The 14,361-nt window shown below is 41.8% G+C and overlaps 1 protein-coding gene across 3 annotated transcripts in view; it reads left to right on the forward strand.

The window, feature by feature from the left end:
* Positions 1-571: 571 nt before the first annotated feature.
* Positions 572-14,361, forward strand: part of GALNT5 (polypeptide N-acetylgalactosaminyltransferase 5) — a 56,236-nt gene continuing 42,446 nt past the window's right edge. For all 3 annotated transcript variants that reach the window (XR_008682175.2, XM_055398218.2, XM_055398220.2), the window contains exon 1: positions 572-2,513. Coding sequence is in view for 2 of the 3 variants with exons in the window: in XM_055398218.2 (XP_055254193.2) it covers positions 1,057-2,513 (1,457 nt within the window). In the remaining variant the exon portion in view is untranslated. The remainder of the gene's footprint in view (positions 2,514-14,361) is intronic.

Raw genomic sequence — 14,361 nt, forward strand, 5'->3', positions numbered from 1 at the left:
CATAAATTGATCAGAATTTGGGAAGATTTCTTCAGTGAAATTTCATTACAAAGCTGTGGGAACCACGGTTCTACCTACCAGTCCACCAGTGCCACTCAAGGGGCTGATCCAAATTTCTGATTCAGTCTGCAAACTGTTGCATCTGTGACAAGATAAGTACCCAAACCGAGTAAGAGTTGAGAAACTTTTAGAGCAATGTGACAAATTAAATTTATATCTACTGAATCTAGCAATAAAATAGGTGAATTCATTTAAAACAAAAAGCTGACTTCCAAAGAAACATTTTGATTACCCTGCCTCAAAGAGGCATTCTGAATACTCAAAAACCCATCTCTGGTATGGAGGATTGCCCAGTCCCTTCTCTAAGCTGTTACCTCTCAAAGCTGAAACATCGAGGGCCAATAATTGCTGGGGCAAATTACTTGGAGACATGGGTACAACAGGGTTAATAAACAGGACTGTAGTAGGTGGGGTTACAAACCAGGAACACATGCCCTCCAAGTTAGATAGCTTTCTTTAATTGCTCTGAAAACAAACACACTCTCACATAACACGGAAGGTGAGAGCTGAATGAAGTTTTCTGGGTAATGGCTTGAAATGTTTTCCTTATGAGAAGTGGTGTTGAGTTACAGTGTGCAGACTGAGAACTGGGAGGAGAGAAGCCGCAGCCCCAGCCGGGCCCCCACCTTTCCTGGGGCTTGTAGGAAGGTGGAAATGGGCTCGTGGAGATGAGATGAGTGATCTGTTGAACTGTCTGGTGGCTGGAATCGACTGCTCCCAGAGTGACCAAAGGGCAGTATTGAGCAGGGCTTCACCAGGGGCCAGCTGAGCAGGCACGGATGCTCTGCTGTGAAATGCCACGCAGGCAGAGACTGACAAGCAGTAGGAGCTGAGCTCTCCCCTTGGACGGCTGCTTCCTGCTGTGTTCACGGGAGGGGGGCGCTTTCTGGCAACTTGGCTGCTGCAGCTGCTGCTACTGCTACTATTTCAGCTCCCTCTCCACTCAAGGTAAGCAGGCTCAGAGGGAGGGCAGGCTGCAAGGGAAGCCTTTGTACCATGAACAAGATCCGAAAGTTTTTCCGAGGAAGTGGGCGAGTCCTGGCATTTATATTTGCAGCTTCTGTCGTCTGGCTGCTCTTTGACATGGCAGCTCTCCGCCTCTCATTCAGTGAGATCAACACGCAGATCCTGAAGGAAGACATTGTTCGGAGGGAGCGGGTAGGGTTCAGAGTTCAGTCAGACCAGGTGAAGAGCCTGGACAGCAGCAGGAGAGAGACGAAGCCCCCACCGAAGGGACACGGGAAGGGCATGTGGGGCAAAGAGAACTTTAGGAAGACTGAGGAGAGTAATAAGCTCAAGGTCGAGGATGATTTGGACCAAACCCAGAAGGAAACAAAAGTACAGAACGCTCTGGGAAGAGGCAAGGTTGCGCCTTTGTGGCATCCTGCATATAGGCAGACTCACCCAGTGACTTTTACCAAGTGGAAGACAGAGGGGCGAGACATCCGACAGGCAGTTTCCTCTCGCCCCATGATACCAAAGCAAACGACAGCTCAGGGGCTTGAGAAAACTCCATTCATTGCAGCAAGGGGAACTCCACTGGCCAAAATATCTGTGCACACAGGACCTGTCGGTATAAACAAGCAGGGCCCGAAGAGCCATGGGCCCAGCAGTGACACATCAAAGCAAGCAGCTGAGAGGTACCCAGATGTGACCATCAGTCTTAGTAATGACAGATCAAAGCAGCAGTACCAGGGAGGAGTAAATGAAAGGACCTACCCTGCCAGCCCACCAGTGCCAAGACCCAGGGAAGCCATAGCCTTAAATAAAACTGAGACTCAGAGCAAAGAACTGAATGCAAATAAACACAAAGCCAATAAGAACCTTACCTTTTCCGAGCTCATTGCCAATTCAGATCGCTTAAAGAAGCCATCTATTAATGAGATACAGTGGGGAGGCTGGCTGAAGGATGACGGAGCCAAGGTGGCTGGTGGGAAGAAACTCAATTTGTCTGAAAGCCATGTTGTAATTATAACCAAGGAGGAGGAGCTAAAGACAGACACCAAAGAGGTCCCCAATTCCAACACCAAAACTACATCTCCTATAGTATCGGGCAAAAGCCAAGAGAAACACATTGGCGTGAAGAGCAATGAGGCATCTTTCACTCCACTCACTCTACAGAGAGCAGCAGTGTCTCAAACCAATCAAGCCTTAACTGGGGGAAGGGAGTTAGTAAGGATCAACTTAACTGCCAAGACCCAGCCTGCACAACTTAACCAAAGTCAGACAAAAGCCCTTTCACCTGAAGATGGCAAAATGCACCGTGTATTAAGAATTGATGTGACACTTTCTCCAAGGGACCCCAAAGCTCCAGGTCAGTTTGGACGTCCAGTAGTTGTTCCCCACGGAAAGGAGAAGGAGGTGGAAAGAAGATGGAAAGAAGGAAATTTCAATGTCTACCTCAGTGATTTGATCCCAGTGGACAGAGCCATTGAAGACACAAGACCTGCTGGGTAAGATCCGTTTCTCTTCTCTTTCCTCAGCCCCAGGTATTTCAGGTCTTATATAGAAAGGATTAATTTTTAGATAATTCTGTGTGATTTTTGGTTGCCTAGAGAATTAGAGAAACAGTAATCACTAGGCAGAGTTCAGATAGTCTACCATCCTCCCAGAGAAAAGTTCTGCCATCAGCAGACCCAATGAACTCTCTTTATTCCTTTACTTCTCTGAGAGTTTGGCCCTCATCCCTGTTAGCTCATGGTTCTGTTCCCTTTTCTGCATTGAAAACCTACTAAAATGATGAGAGGAACTCAATTCCTAATAAACTGTATATGAATAGTGGAGTTTAAAATGTAATTTCATTAATACAGTGACAATGAAGTGAATTCTCAATTTTGGAACTTTTTATTACTAGCAAGTTTGTCAGGAGTCTATTTGGAAAAGGAGCATGGAGAAGGAGCCTTCTAGGCCTCTCTGGAATCATATTTTAAGCAGCAGAATTCTGCCTAATTGTGAGTAATGATTATCATAATAGCAAGTGAAGAAGTAACTCTTTTCCCTAGGATTTAATAGCCTTTGGAGATGAGGACGGTAGATAGCTCAGGAGCTCAGTGATGCAGGAATAATAATGTTGGAAACAGTCAATCAGCTAATAAGTAGCAAACACCTGCAGGACACACAGGAATATATTTTATATTTCTAGAGTTTTACTATTTATGAACAACTGCATACAAATCACATGAACTTCATAAGAGCCCTACAAAGATGGCAGATATTATGGGTTTAAATGAGCAAGTGAGGACACTCAGAAACTATGTTGCTTTCCCAAGGTAACTGAGCTCTACCACTGCCCAATGAGTCTTTGTGAACCAGGTTTTAAAGAATTAAGTTCCTGTAATTAAAAGGTAGATCATAGAACTTGATCTGATTCAAACATAGTTGGTTCCTGGCTCTTTTCAGCCCTCTCGTAAGTGAAGGTATGAGCAATATGTTTACACGTTTACTACTACTGCTACTGCTAAGTCACTTCAGTCGTGTCTGACTCTGTGCGACCCCATAGACGGCAGCCCACCAGGCTCTCCCGTCCCCGGGGTTCTCCAGGCAAGAACACTGGAGTGGGTTGCCATTTCCTTCTTCAATGTGTGAAAGTGAAAAGTGAAAGTGAAGTCACTCAGTCGTGTCCGACCCGTAGTGACCCCATGGACCGCAGCCTACCAGGCTCCTCCATCCATGGGATTTTCCAGGCAAGAGTATTGGAGTGGCTTGCCATTGCCTTCTCCGGCCACATGTTTAGTACCCATTAATTGTTAATACAGCTCGGTACATGCCACATATTTAGTACCCATTAATTGTTAATACAGCTCCAACATGCCTTGATATTCGATTCCTGAGCCAATGTTTCCCAAGAAGTTGAAATTAGGGAGTGTCAAGATTCAGACTTACAATATGTGGTATGTAAATAATGCCCTTTTTTGGCCTCTGTAAAAGTAAGCAACTCTTCTTTGTGATCTGGGTATTAGTGTTACTAGGAAGAAGGCAGATAGAGATGTGCCTGTATTCATACTGGTAAGAAGGGCCTCGTCATTGTGATGTTAATCATTTTCAGCTCTTAGCCATTGGCAGATGTCTACTGGCCATGCATTAATCACCTGTTTAGAACAAGCACTCTGCCATTCATGTTCTTCTCCCTGGTGAAACTCACAACCTTGAGGAGAACACAAATATACCTAACATCCCAAAATAAAAATGAAGAAACTGAGGTCCTGGGAGGCTGTATTGTCAGTGTTTATAGAGCTAGTAATTGTAGAGAAATGATTAAAATCCATACTCAAAATTATGTTGTGCTATTGATCGCCCATCTCTTGCTAATTACTACAACAAAAAAATCCCCCAAATTATGTTGGACCAGCTCTGATATGAAATCCTGTATATGACATGTCAAATATATCACATATATTTATGACATACTATATCACTATATTGGGGCTTCCCATATGGCACAGTGGTAAAGAATCCACCTGCCAACGCAGGAGACACAGAAAAGGCAGGTTTGATCCCTAGGTCAGGAAGTTCCCTGGAGCAGGAAGTGGCTACCCACTCCAGGATTCCTGCCTGGGAAATCTCATGGACAGAAAAGCCTGGTGGGCTACAGTCCATGGGGCCCCAAAGAGTCAGACACAACTGAGCAACTGAACACACACACATATCACTATGTTACTACATACATACACTACATATGGCATATTCAAATATGCCAGGATACAGCATATTCTATATATGCCACTATGAATGGCATATTACTATACATACCCTATGTAGCATACACTATATGGCCATATACTATCCATGGCAACTTTCAATACAAAATGCCAGGGAATGAAGTAGTAAAGTAGCTTTATTTTAATATCCCTTCTGTGGTCTGGCAGACTGCTCTGGAGCTTGGGGAAAAAAATCAGACACTGCACAGAAGTCCAGGCTTCAGTTCCAAACCAGAGAAAGGGCAATTGTATGAGAGCCAAAGCAAGCAATAATGATGTTATCGTCCATGTGATTTATTGGAGGCTCAATGGCTTCCAGTGCTTGTTATTTTCTAAAATTTGATCTGTGGAAGCTAAGGGTTGCTGCCCAGGAAAGTCACAGTCAGGCTCTCTTTTCTGAAGGAGGCTGTCCCAACTGTAGGAGAAAGTGACACGTGTGCTTGAGAGCATGAGTCAGACAGCGTGTGGCCAGGGCCCCTCCCTCTTATCACACAACCCACCTTGGCTAAATATAGGTGCCCCTAGCAAGCTGCCTATCTGATGCTCTACTCTTCCAACAGGATGGAAGTGACAGTTTAACCAGCAGGGATCCTAGGTACAGAGCCCCTTTTGTGCCATTCTTACAGGAAAGAGAATAGATTATTTTTCTTTTCTTTTATCCAAACACTGACTACAAGTATGTGCAAATTATGTATTCAGATGGATAAAAGTTGGAAGAAAATAAAAGTGAAAAACATTTGATTCTTCAGGTTGGCATGATTTAAAGTTTTCTTATTTTGATTTTATTTTTTTCCAGCTTTGCTCAAAAGGTATATGCTTGTAAGTACACACTTACAAGATTTTTTGAGATAATAATTTTTAGAAGTCTGAATGGGAGAAACTGCTATAGGATACAGTAAGAATACATGTATGTGTGTGTGAAACAGAGGGGGGAGAAGAGAAAAGAAAGAAATCTATAAGAATGCAGGAGAACAGGGCTTAAAATTAGTTGCAGTAACAATCCACTGAAACCTTTAAAGTTCAAGAGATCTGGGGACTATCTCCCTTATTGCTTCTTTCATTTCCCCCAAATTCATATCCTAACTGGCTATTGAATATACATTAAATCAAAACAAGGATTAAAAACCATAGGTTTGCTCATATGTTTGTTTCGATTTAGTTCCCCCCTGGTAAAGATAAGTAGTTACTAGTTCTTAACAATGACGATTTAACTGATACGCTAGGATGAGGGTAACATAGAGAAGAAGAGAGAAGCAGGATTTCTAGGACAACTTCTCCTGCTCCTGTTCTAAGATCAGACTCTTTTTAAAACCTGCTCTTCCCTCCTTTTCTCCTGAGTCCCAAAGAAACATTCTAAGGTATTGAGACGCAGTAATGGCCTTTTTCAAAAGCACAAACTCCTTTCTGTCATCAGCATTATTTTACTGTCCTTTTTAGTGCCACCCAGATTTCTACCCCTTGCCCTGTGGCTATCACTTATAGTGTGTGCCAATCTCTCCAATGTGGGCCTTCAGCATAAGGATAGTTAGTCTCATGATCTTTTTCTACACATCAAGTTCATTACTACCCACTGATGTTTTTCTTAACTGGCGCCTTCCCACAGCTTCCCACTATCCTCACCTTGCAGTCTTCACCATTTCCCCCCAAACATCTTAACCTGACATTGTTTAACATCTTACTGTACCTCACCTTCACCTGTACCATGATTTGACTGTAACTGCTGTGCTTCAATGACCCTTAATGCCCTTGTTGTTACTAAAACACTCCTTCCTATGTGCTTTTCACTAACCAGAGCCTTGAGAATCTGTTTCACCTTGTCAGTGAAATTCAAAGCTTCAGGAAGAAACTCTGTCATTTACTTCATTTTGTATCCCCTGAGCACAGATCACCAGTGGTGAAGAACCCACCTGCCAGTGCACGAGATGGGGTTTGATCCCTACGTTGGGAAGCTCCCCTGGGGGAGGAAATGGCAATGCACTCCAGTATTCTTGCCTGGGACATCCCATGGACAGAAGGAACCTGGAGGGCTCCATCCATGGGATCTCAAAAGAGTCAGACATGACTTAGTGACTAAACAACAACAGAACTGAGCACAGCACTGGGCACTCAAAAGATTCAAGTTTATGCAATATGGTTTTAAAGACAAGTTTCTCTTAAATGATTTTTTAAAATTGACACTATATTTTTAAAAAATGAATGATAGATGCCTATTCAGATCAGGTTTGTGAGAAGTCATTTTACAAATTAGTAATAATGACTTAATAATAACTTCCTAATTTTTCATTTTGGATATATGGAATATGTTAGTGTCTTGTTTAAGGTAAATATGTCCTCTTCTAACACTATGATCTATTCATTAAGCCATGTTTATTTACTAATTCATATTTCTGTTGTTGTTTGTCTTGCATTTTAATGTTTTGATTTTCAGTAGATGAAAATCTCCTTGCTTCACTCATAAGAAAAGTTTTCTGCCCATAAGTAAAATGCAATTTCATTTTCACTTTTTTTCATTTCACATTTCCATATTTAACCCTTTCTTTATAAAAAGATAATCCTTGCAGTTACTACTCGTATTGAAGCTTGGTTTAGCCAGCAATAATCAATACACCCACACAGGATTTACTGAGACAGAGCCCTGCCTACTGGAAATGCAAGCCAATTCTCCTTAGAGAGGTCTGTCCTGTGGCCTGCAGCTAGAGGGAAGATGAAACTCCGAAAAGGAACCTATTTTAAGAGTGTACTTCCTGAATCTGCATTTAGAGAAAAATGACTCAAGGACATGTTTGCTGCCAGCATTTAGTTTTTTAGAGGACAGTAAGAATTACAGCATGCTCCTCTAGCGCTGCTGCGTCGTCACGATGTTAGTCGATTGTTTAATTTAATGCTTTGCTTTTCCTACAGTATTCTGGCAAGCCCCTCAATAAAGCAATTAAAATGGGCCTATTCTCTTAGCCCAGAGCTGGGACTGTCAACCAATAATTTGATTCCTTCCTACACAGCTAAAGAGAGTTTTCTTTTGGCACATATGAAAAGCAAAAGATAGCACCGTGCATTTGCCACAAAACAGTCTAATTTACTGAGAGAAAAGAAAAACCTTTCTAGATCCTTAATTTCTGTCTCCCCTGTTCTTCCAATCCTACTGAGGTCAAAAACCACAACTAATGAATTACTGGAGGAGGAGCTTGAAGAGAGAAAATAGACTGATCACACAGCTTTCCACACTTCAGGCTTCTAACTGGGTGTATCAGGCTGAAAGAAAAAGAAACTTAACAGTGAAATGAAGCTCAATATCCTTAGTTTTACATTGGATTAATATTTCAGTTGGTGAAATGAGATAGCTTTTGTGATTTCAGTGATAGAAGAACATTATCTAAAACTGACTGGAAAAGCTATGAGATCTCACTAAGAAACCAAACAAGGGCAGGGGGGAAGAAAATCTCAGAAGATGGATTTTAGTAGGTTAATTCCTGGTTTTTCTTCTATGAATATACACAAAGCAATGTTGCGTGTTGCTTTTGAATTGTGCGTGTGTGTACACGTTCATGCACATTTGTGTGTCTGTGCGTGTTAGAGGGCAGTGTGCCATTTCACTAAAAAGTTGTATCTGAAAGCTGGAAATACACAGCAGAATTTGTTTAAAAGGTGCAAGATAGACTATAACAAAACAAAGGTTCAGTTCAGTTCAGTTCAGTCACTCAGTCGTGTTCGACTCTGCGACCCCATGAATCACAGCACGCCAGGCCTCCCTGTCCATCACCAAATCCCGGAGCTCACTTCAACTCATGTCCATCGAGTCGGTGATGCCATCCAACCATCTCACTCCCTGTCGTCCCCTTTTCCTCCCGCCCTCAATCTTGGCCAAAAGATGACTATAGAGTTTTTGATGTTTTTAGTTATCACACTCTCCTCACAATTAGGGGGGTGATAAGGAGAGAAATGATCAGAAAGTATAAAACACACTTCTGCTACTGACTTGAGAAGAAAACGGGTAAGAAATGATTAATTAATGTAAAACTGAGAAATGGTAAAGGAAATCAATGACTTTGTCTCCTAAATATAGCCGAAGAACTAGAAATATTTATGGGAGAAAGGAATTAGTAAATGTAGAAATTTGAACCTGTGTACACTTCTTTGTACAGACCTCATCCGAGGCCCAATTTAACCATCATAAAATAATTTATCAAATTCTTACAATGATATTGCAGTGAGTACTCATCCCATAAAATAGCTTTCTTTGGGGCTGTTCTGGGTGAACCATTTAGAATAGAGTTTCCTAAGAAGAGAACAGTTTTAGATCAAGGCTCAGAAAATTGGGGAAAAATAGCAATGTTTAGAAACTCTGTTTTGTTGTTTGCTTTCAGAAGGAAGGGAGCTTTTTAGAATCTCCTCTATGTTAAAAAGCAATCTATATTATTCTGCACTAAAATACCTTCTAAATTGGCCCCACTTCTAAAACATTAGTGTACAGATATGTGTGAGAAGGAGCTATAGAGAGAGGCAGAGTATTCAGAAAGGGCTTTAATACTTGCCTTCTCATCCGTTCCTTAAAACCTTTCCTCAAGACGGGTACTGTCACCATCCCAGCTCTACCAAAAGAGAAGCTGAGACTTAGAGAGGAGGCTGAGGTCTCAGATGGCGGTAGGTAAGGTGGTTGGGGCAGTTCATTCTATTCCACATCTGTTTGCTCACTGCTTGTCATAACCTGGGCAGCTGGGACCTTTCATCTTCCATGTACATTATCTCATCTGATCCTTGAGACAGCCATACCAGATTGATAAAGTGATACAGATGAGCGAATAAAGCACAGGGAAAGGTAACTTGCCCAGGGACTCACAGCTCATGCATGGCAAGGTTGGGATCCAACCCTTAGTCTTCCGGTTCTCCTCACTCAGCAATAATTCTATATCCCAGGCTGGCTCTCACATCGACACCTGCTCTGCCCTCATGGCAACCATCCTATCTGCACCTCTCCCGGGGTTGTCCAGGTCTCTCTCAATAAGGGAATCTCTCCCTTGCTGAGCCTCACCAAAATGGTGCCTATTTATGTTCCAGGAAGTGATTGTGTGTGTGTGACACTATGAAACAACACTATGAAAGACATACTTTCGTATGTGATTTACAGGTCAGAAAAGTGAGACTCTGAAAGAAAAAAATGATAGATCTGCTCTCCCAGCAACCTAATAGCAGATTCGCAGTTCAAAAGAAAGTTTTCTAATTCTAATACTCTTTCCATTGGATACAGCTCCTCTCTCCTTTGTTTCCCTATAATCGTATGACTTGAGCAGAAATTAAAACAGCTGTCTTCCTTATACCTGGGAGGGAGTGGGGAATAGAGTCAGAGGTATTTGAGGAGAATTAGTTTTCACATCAGTTATCTTGTCAGGGAGAAAATTTATAGGCAATCATCTTCTATTTAGCATTAAGCAAAGATGATTCTTTAAAACTGCCCAACAACCACAGCTTAGCAGTAAACAAATATCTCTGAGTTCCTTTCTACTCTGCTATCTCACATCTGAGCATAGATCCTACCTTCAAGGCAAATAGAACAAAATGTTCCTCGGAAGTAGAGTGAACTACTCGAGCAAGGATGAGAAAGGCTGAGCCTGGCCTGAGAGAGGGCAAAAGTGTTTGAGCTACAAACTGAAGGGAGTTAAAAATAGGGGGAAGGGGTAAAAAGAGTGATCCATTGAGAAACTGAGGGAAATCTGACCTGAGATTGGGGAGAGCAGAGAGGGTGGAAATGAGACCATAGAAGTAAGCATGAGTCCAGATCAAGTAGGACCTTGTTAAAGTGCTTCAAGGACCAACGGGAAAATACCCAAAGACTTAAAACCCAAAGCAACAGTTTAATTTACCTTTTCTCAGATGCCTTCTGACCCAGAGGGAGGCTGAAACTGCATAGAGCATCACAGAATATTAACATTAGATAAAACTTCCTTCAAAAGCTCTCTAATCCTACCCCTGACATTACAGAGAAGGCTGAGGGGGGAAGTGACTTGCTCAAGATCCCAGGCCCCTCCATAAGAGACAGAACTACCCTCAAGGTACCCTAACCTCAACCCAGAACTATTTCTGTCACATCACACCACCTCCTGCTCTCCCCGCTCCCATTCATCCCCACTCTGACAGCTGCCTGCTCAATAGGCTGTTGTCAAAGTGGTGAATGCTGTGGCTGGTGGCTTCTGTTTCTAAGCCTGAGTCCAGGAGCTCTGACAGGTAGATGGTTGCCTCAGGACTACAGATTCAGCCTTTGGAGTGTGACTAAAATCTTCTCACTTTGTAGTCACAGGCGATTCTGATTAAATGTCAGGGCTGGGCTTCCCTGGTGGCTCAGTCGGTAAAGAAACTGCCTGCAGTGTGGGAGACCTGGGTTCTATCCCTGGGTTGTGAAATCCCCTGGAAGAGGGCATGGCAATCTGCTCCAGTATTTTTGCCTGGAGAAACCCATAGACAGAGGAGCCTGGTGGGCGACAGATCATGGGGTCACAAAGAGTTGGACACAACTAAGTGACTAAGCACAGCACAGTCTACCCTTGAAAGAATAAAACGTAAAAGTTTTATAGAACAACTATACCTCCTTATCAGTGAGAAGAATAGAAGAAGCCCAGATAATTCTAAGGTCTTACAGAAAATAATATAATTCTGGACAGAGCTCCTCAGATAAATGCTCTATTCTCTTTCTGATCCTCCCAAAGATACCAGAGCTTGGGGAGGGAAGGCCCCAGAACGCTCACACTGAGGCAATAGTTGAATTGCAAATAAAAGCTGAGAGAATATTCTCCTCAACCTTCTGTTCAAACCTGCGAACACTGAGACTTGACCCACATAGTCCATTTTGACTGTTTTGGAATAAAAATGAAAAATTCATAGACATGAGGGAATATTATCATCCTCTCAATCATCTGATTTAAAACCTTCTTTATTCAATAGGATACATTCAAAGCAGTTTAGTGGCTGAGCCTTCGGCACACACAAGGCAAGAAGGCAAAACACATCACTTTCTGAGTCTCTTAGTAAATGACAAGTCCTCGATGGACTTGGATTAAAGGACTGCCTGGGAAAAGGGCAGTGCACCCAGTCAAAATGTGTGCATGTGTTTTGTGACCTTGTGTTTTGTGACCTTGCCATTTTTGTTTTTTCTTTTTATCATGGAGTTTACAAAGTATTTTTATCTTCATTGTCTCATCAAATTTTTACAGACAGTCTATGATGAAGGCAGTGTAATTTCATCCTGAAAATGAGGAAACTGGGGTTCTGAAAAGTTCTGACTTGCCCATAGTCACACAGTCAGTATCAGAAAGGTCTAAATCCTGAGTTCCTTGTCATCCTCCTCAAGTTCAGGGTGTGTCTGTCTCACCACAGTAGAGTATCCACAGTGGGCAGGACAGGGGAGTCCCCATCTTAGTCTCCATTTGTTTTTAGTATTTGAATTGACTATAGTCATCTTTGGGTTAATTTGTAAGTATACCACAAGGTCTGCAGACTCCAAACACCTCACTTGTGCCATGCATGGGCATATAGGATACAAATATGATTTCTTAACCTCAAAAAAGATTTTAAACTCAGAAGTATCTTGTATTAACTTAGACTTTACCTGAGCTGCAACTCTTCCTTCCAGTATAGCAGAAAGGTTTCCAATGGGCAAATTGGAGGAAAGGAAATTTGTTTCAGTTGGGTCAGTGTAGGATAACATTTAAATAGTTTCACCACCTATGGGAAGTGGATGACGGTCAGTGTGTAAGAATGATGTAAGAGTTAATAAGACCAAAAGACTTTCCAGTTTGACACACTGTGCCTTTCAACAAAACAAGCATGCTGGGTTTTCTAGACACCTGGAAACATGCTTAACCTGTTTAGTAATGCAGAAAACCAGGTAGCCTCATATGTAGAGTGGCCAAGCATCTCAGCCACCCAAACCAAGACACACTACAAAACTTTGCATTTGAAACCCCCCATCTCCTTCTGTGTCCCTCTTCCCCATATTTAATGTCACCCTCTTTTCTAGGCACCATATGATCTGTAAACATAATCTTGCACAGGATCATCCTCAGTGTAATTCCCCAAATGCATCTAAAATATATACGTGTTCATAACTGGCAGAGGTGCCATCTCCTGGGATAGAAATCTACATATTCATCTAGTGAAATTCTTCATGATCTACCCATATGGAGTCCTGATGGGGAAATTAAAGCATCACCTAAGGTTGACAGGTGAGGAGGGACAGATATTTGGTGAAGAGTGCTACCTTTCCCAAACCTCTCAAATTTCTGAGGGTTCTGTCAACCTCTAATTTCAGAGTGGCTCACATTACCTCCTAGAACTTTCTTCTAAAAGAAACCAAAACTCTACTGAATTATACTGTGAAAACTTTAGCCTGCTTGCTTAATTCTCCCCAATGTACTTTCATTTGTAACTAGATGTTTCTCAAGTCAACCATATTTTAATGATAAGACAACTTTGGGACTTCACAACTAAAGCTTGTTGATTCATATAGCTCAGGCAGAACTTATGCAGCTGACCCTTCCTTTTTAGAACTGATTTATTTTTTTCAAGGACAAATGTTGTAAAGAATATTTAGGTGTGAAATGAGTATTTCCCATTCATTTACACTATAAAATTAGAGATGAGGGGGTCACGGGAGGTCATGGATGTTCTCTATACTCTTCTTTCACTCAGACTAATCAACTCCTCTTCACTTTACTTTCTTTTACCCAGCTTAGAACCTAAGGTGGACTATTTAACCATACTACACTAGTACCCTCAAAATCTTCCACCGTTTTTGTTTCTACCTCATTTTCTCTGATGATCCCTAGATCTGGATTAGACCATCTGTTCACATTTCCATACACAGCCTTCCTAATGAATGGTGCTGGGTAGGTCACTTAACTTCTCAAACTTCAGTCTGCTCTATTTCAAGAACAATATAATAGTATGCATTTCAAGTAGTTGTTAAAAAGATTGCATGTATGTACATAATAGTATTTTACCAACTGTAAAGTGCCATGCAAATGTTCTTTTTTCTGTGGTTTTTACTCATATATTTTATTTGTGGACTAAGCACAGTGCCATTTTGTTGTCTCGCAGAAATGCCTGCTTCCACAAAATGCCACATCTACTACCAGCTGCTTTTATTCTTGTGGATTTACGACTTCCTGAATAGCTATTAATGGAGCCAAACTGGACCAGAGCTTGAGTCCCAACTCCACCACTTACTTATGACATAGTCTCCCCATGATTTCAATTATTCTTCTATAAAGAGGGAAGAAGAGATGCTGTTGGTTTGAGGTTTAAAATGAAATAATGCAGAAGGCTGATAATATTCATTTATGATCATCATAATTTATTTATTACATTACAGAGAGTATCTGAGTTAGAAAAATGGCAAGTACTCTTTGTGAGTGTCCACAGAGAACCATCATGTGAAGAGTTACCCAGGCAGGAGATGGAAGACTGCCAGCAATGAGGCTTGATGCACTTCAGGGTATGGAGAAAACCCAAGACCAATTACAACCCACCTGAATACCAGCTCCTACTATAGTCGTGTTCTCATTTCCATGCCAGCAAAATGATTTCAACTGTGGCTACCCTGGAGCACAAAAAGTCT

This window comes from Moschus berezovskii, chromosome 2 (genome assembly GCF_049115385.1).
Source record: "Moschus berezovskii isolate FMDL1 chromosome 2, NW_MosBer_1.0, whole genome shotgun sequence".
Classification (NCBI taxonomy): domain Eukaryota; kingdom Metazoa; phylum Chordata; class Mammalia; order Artiodactyla; family Moschidae; genus Moschus; species Moschus berezovskii.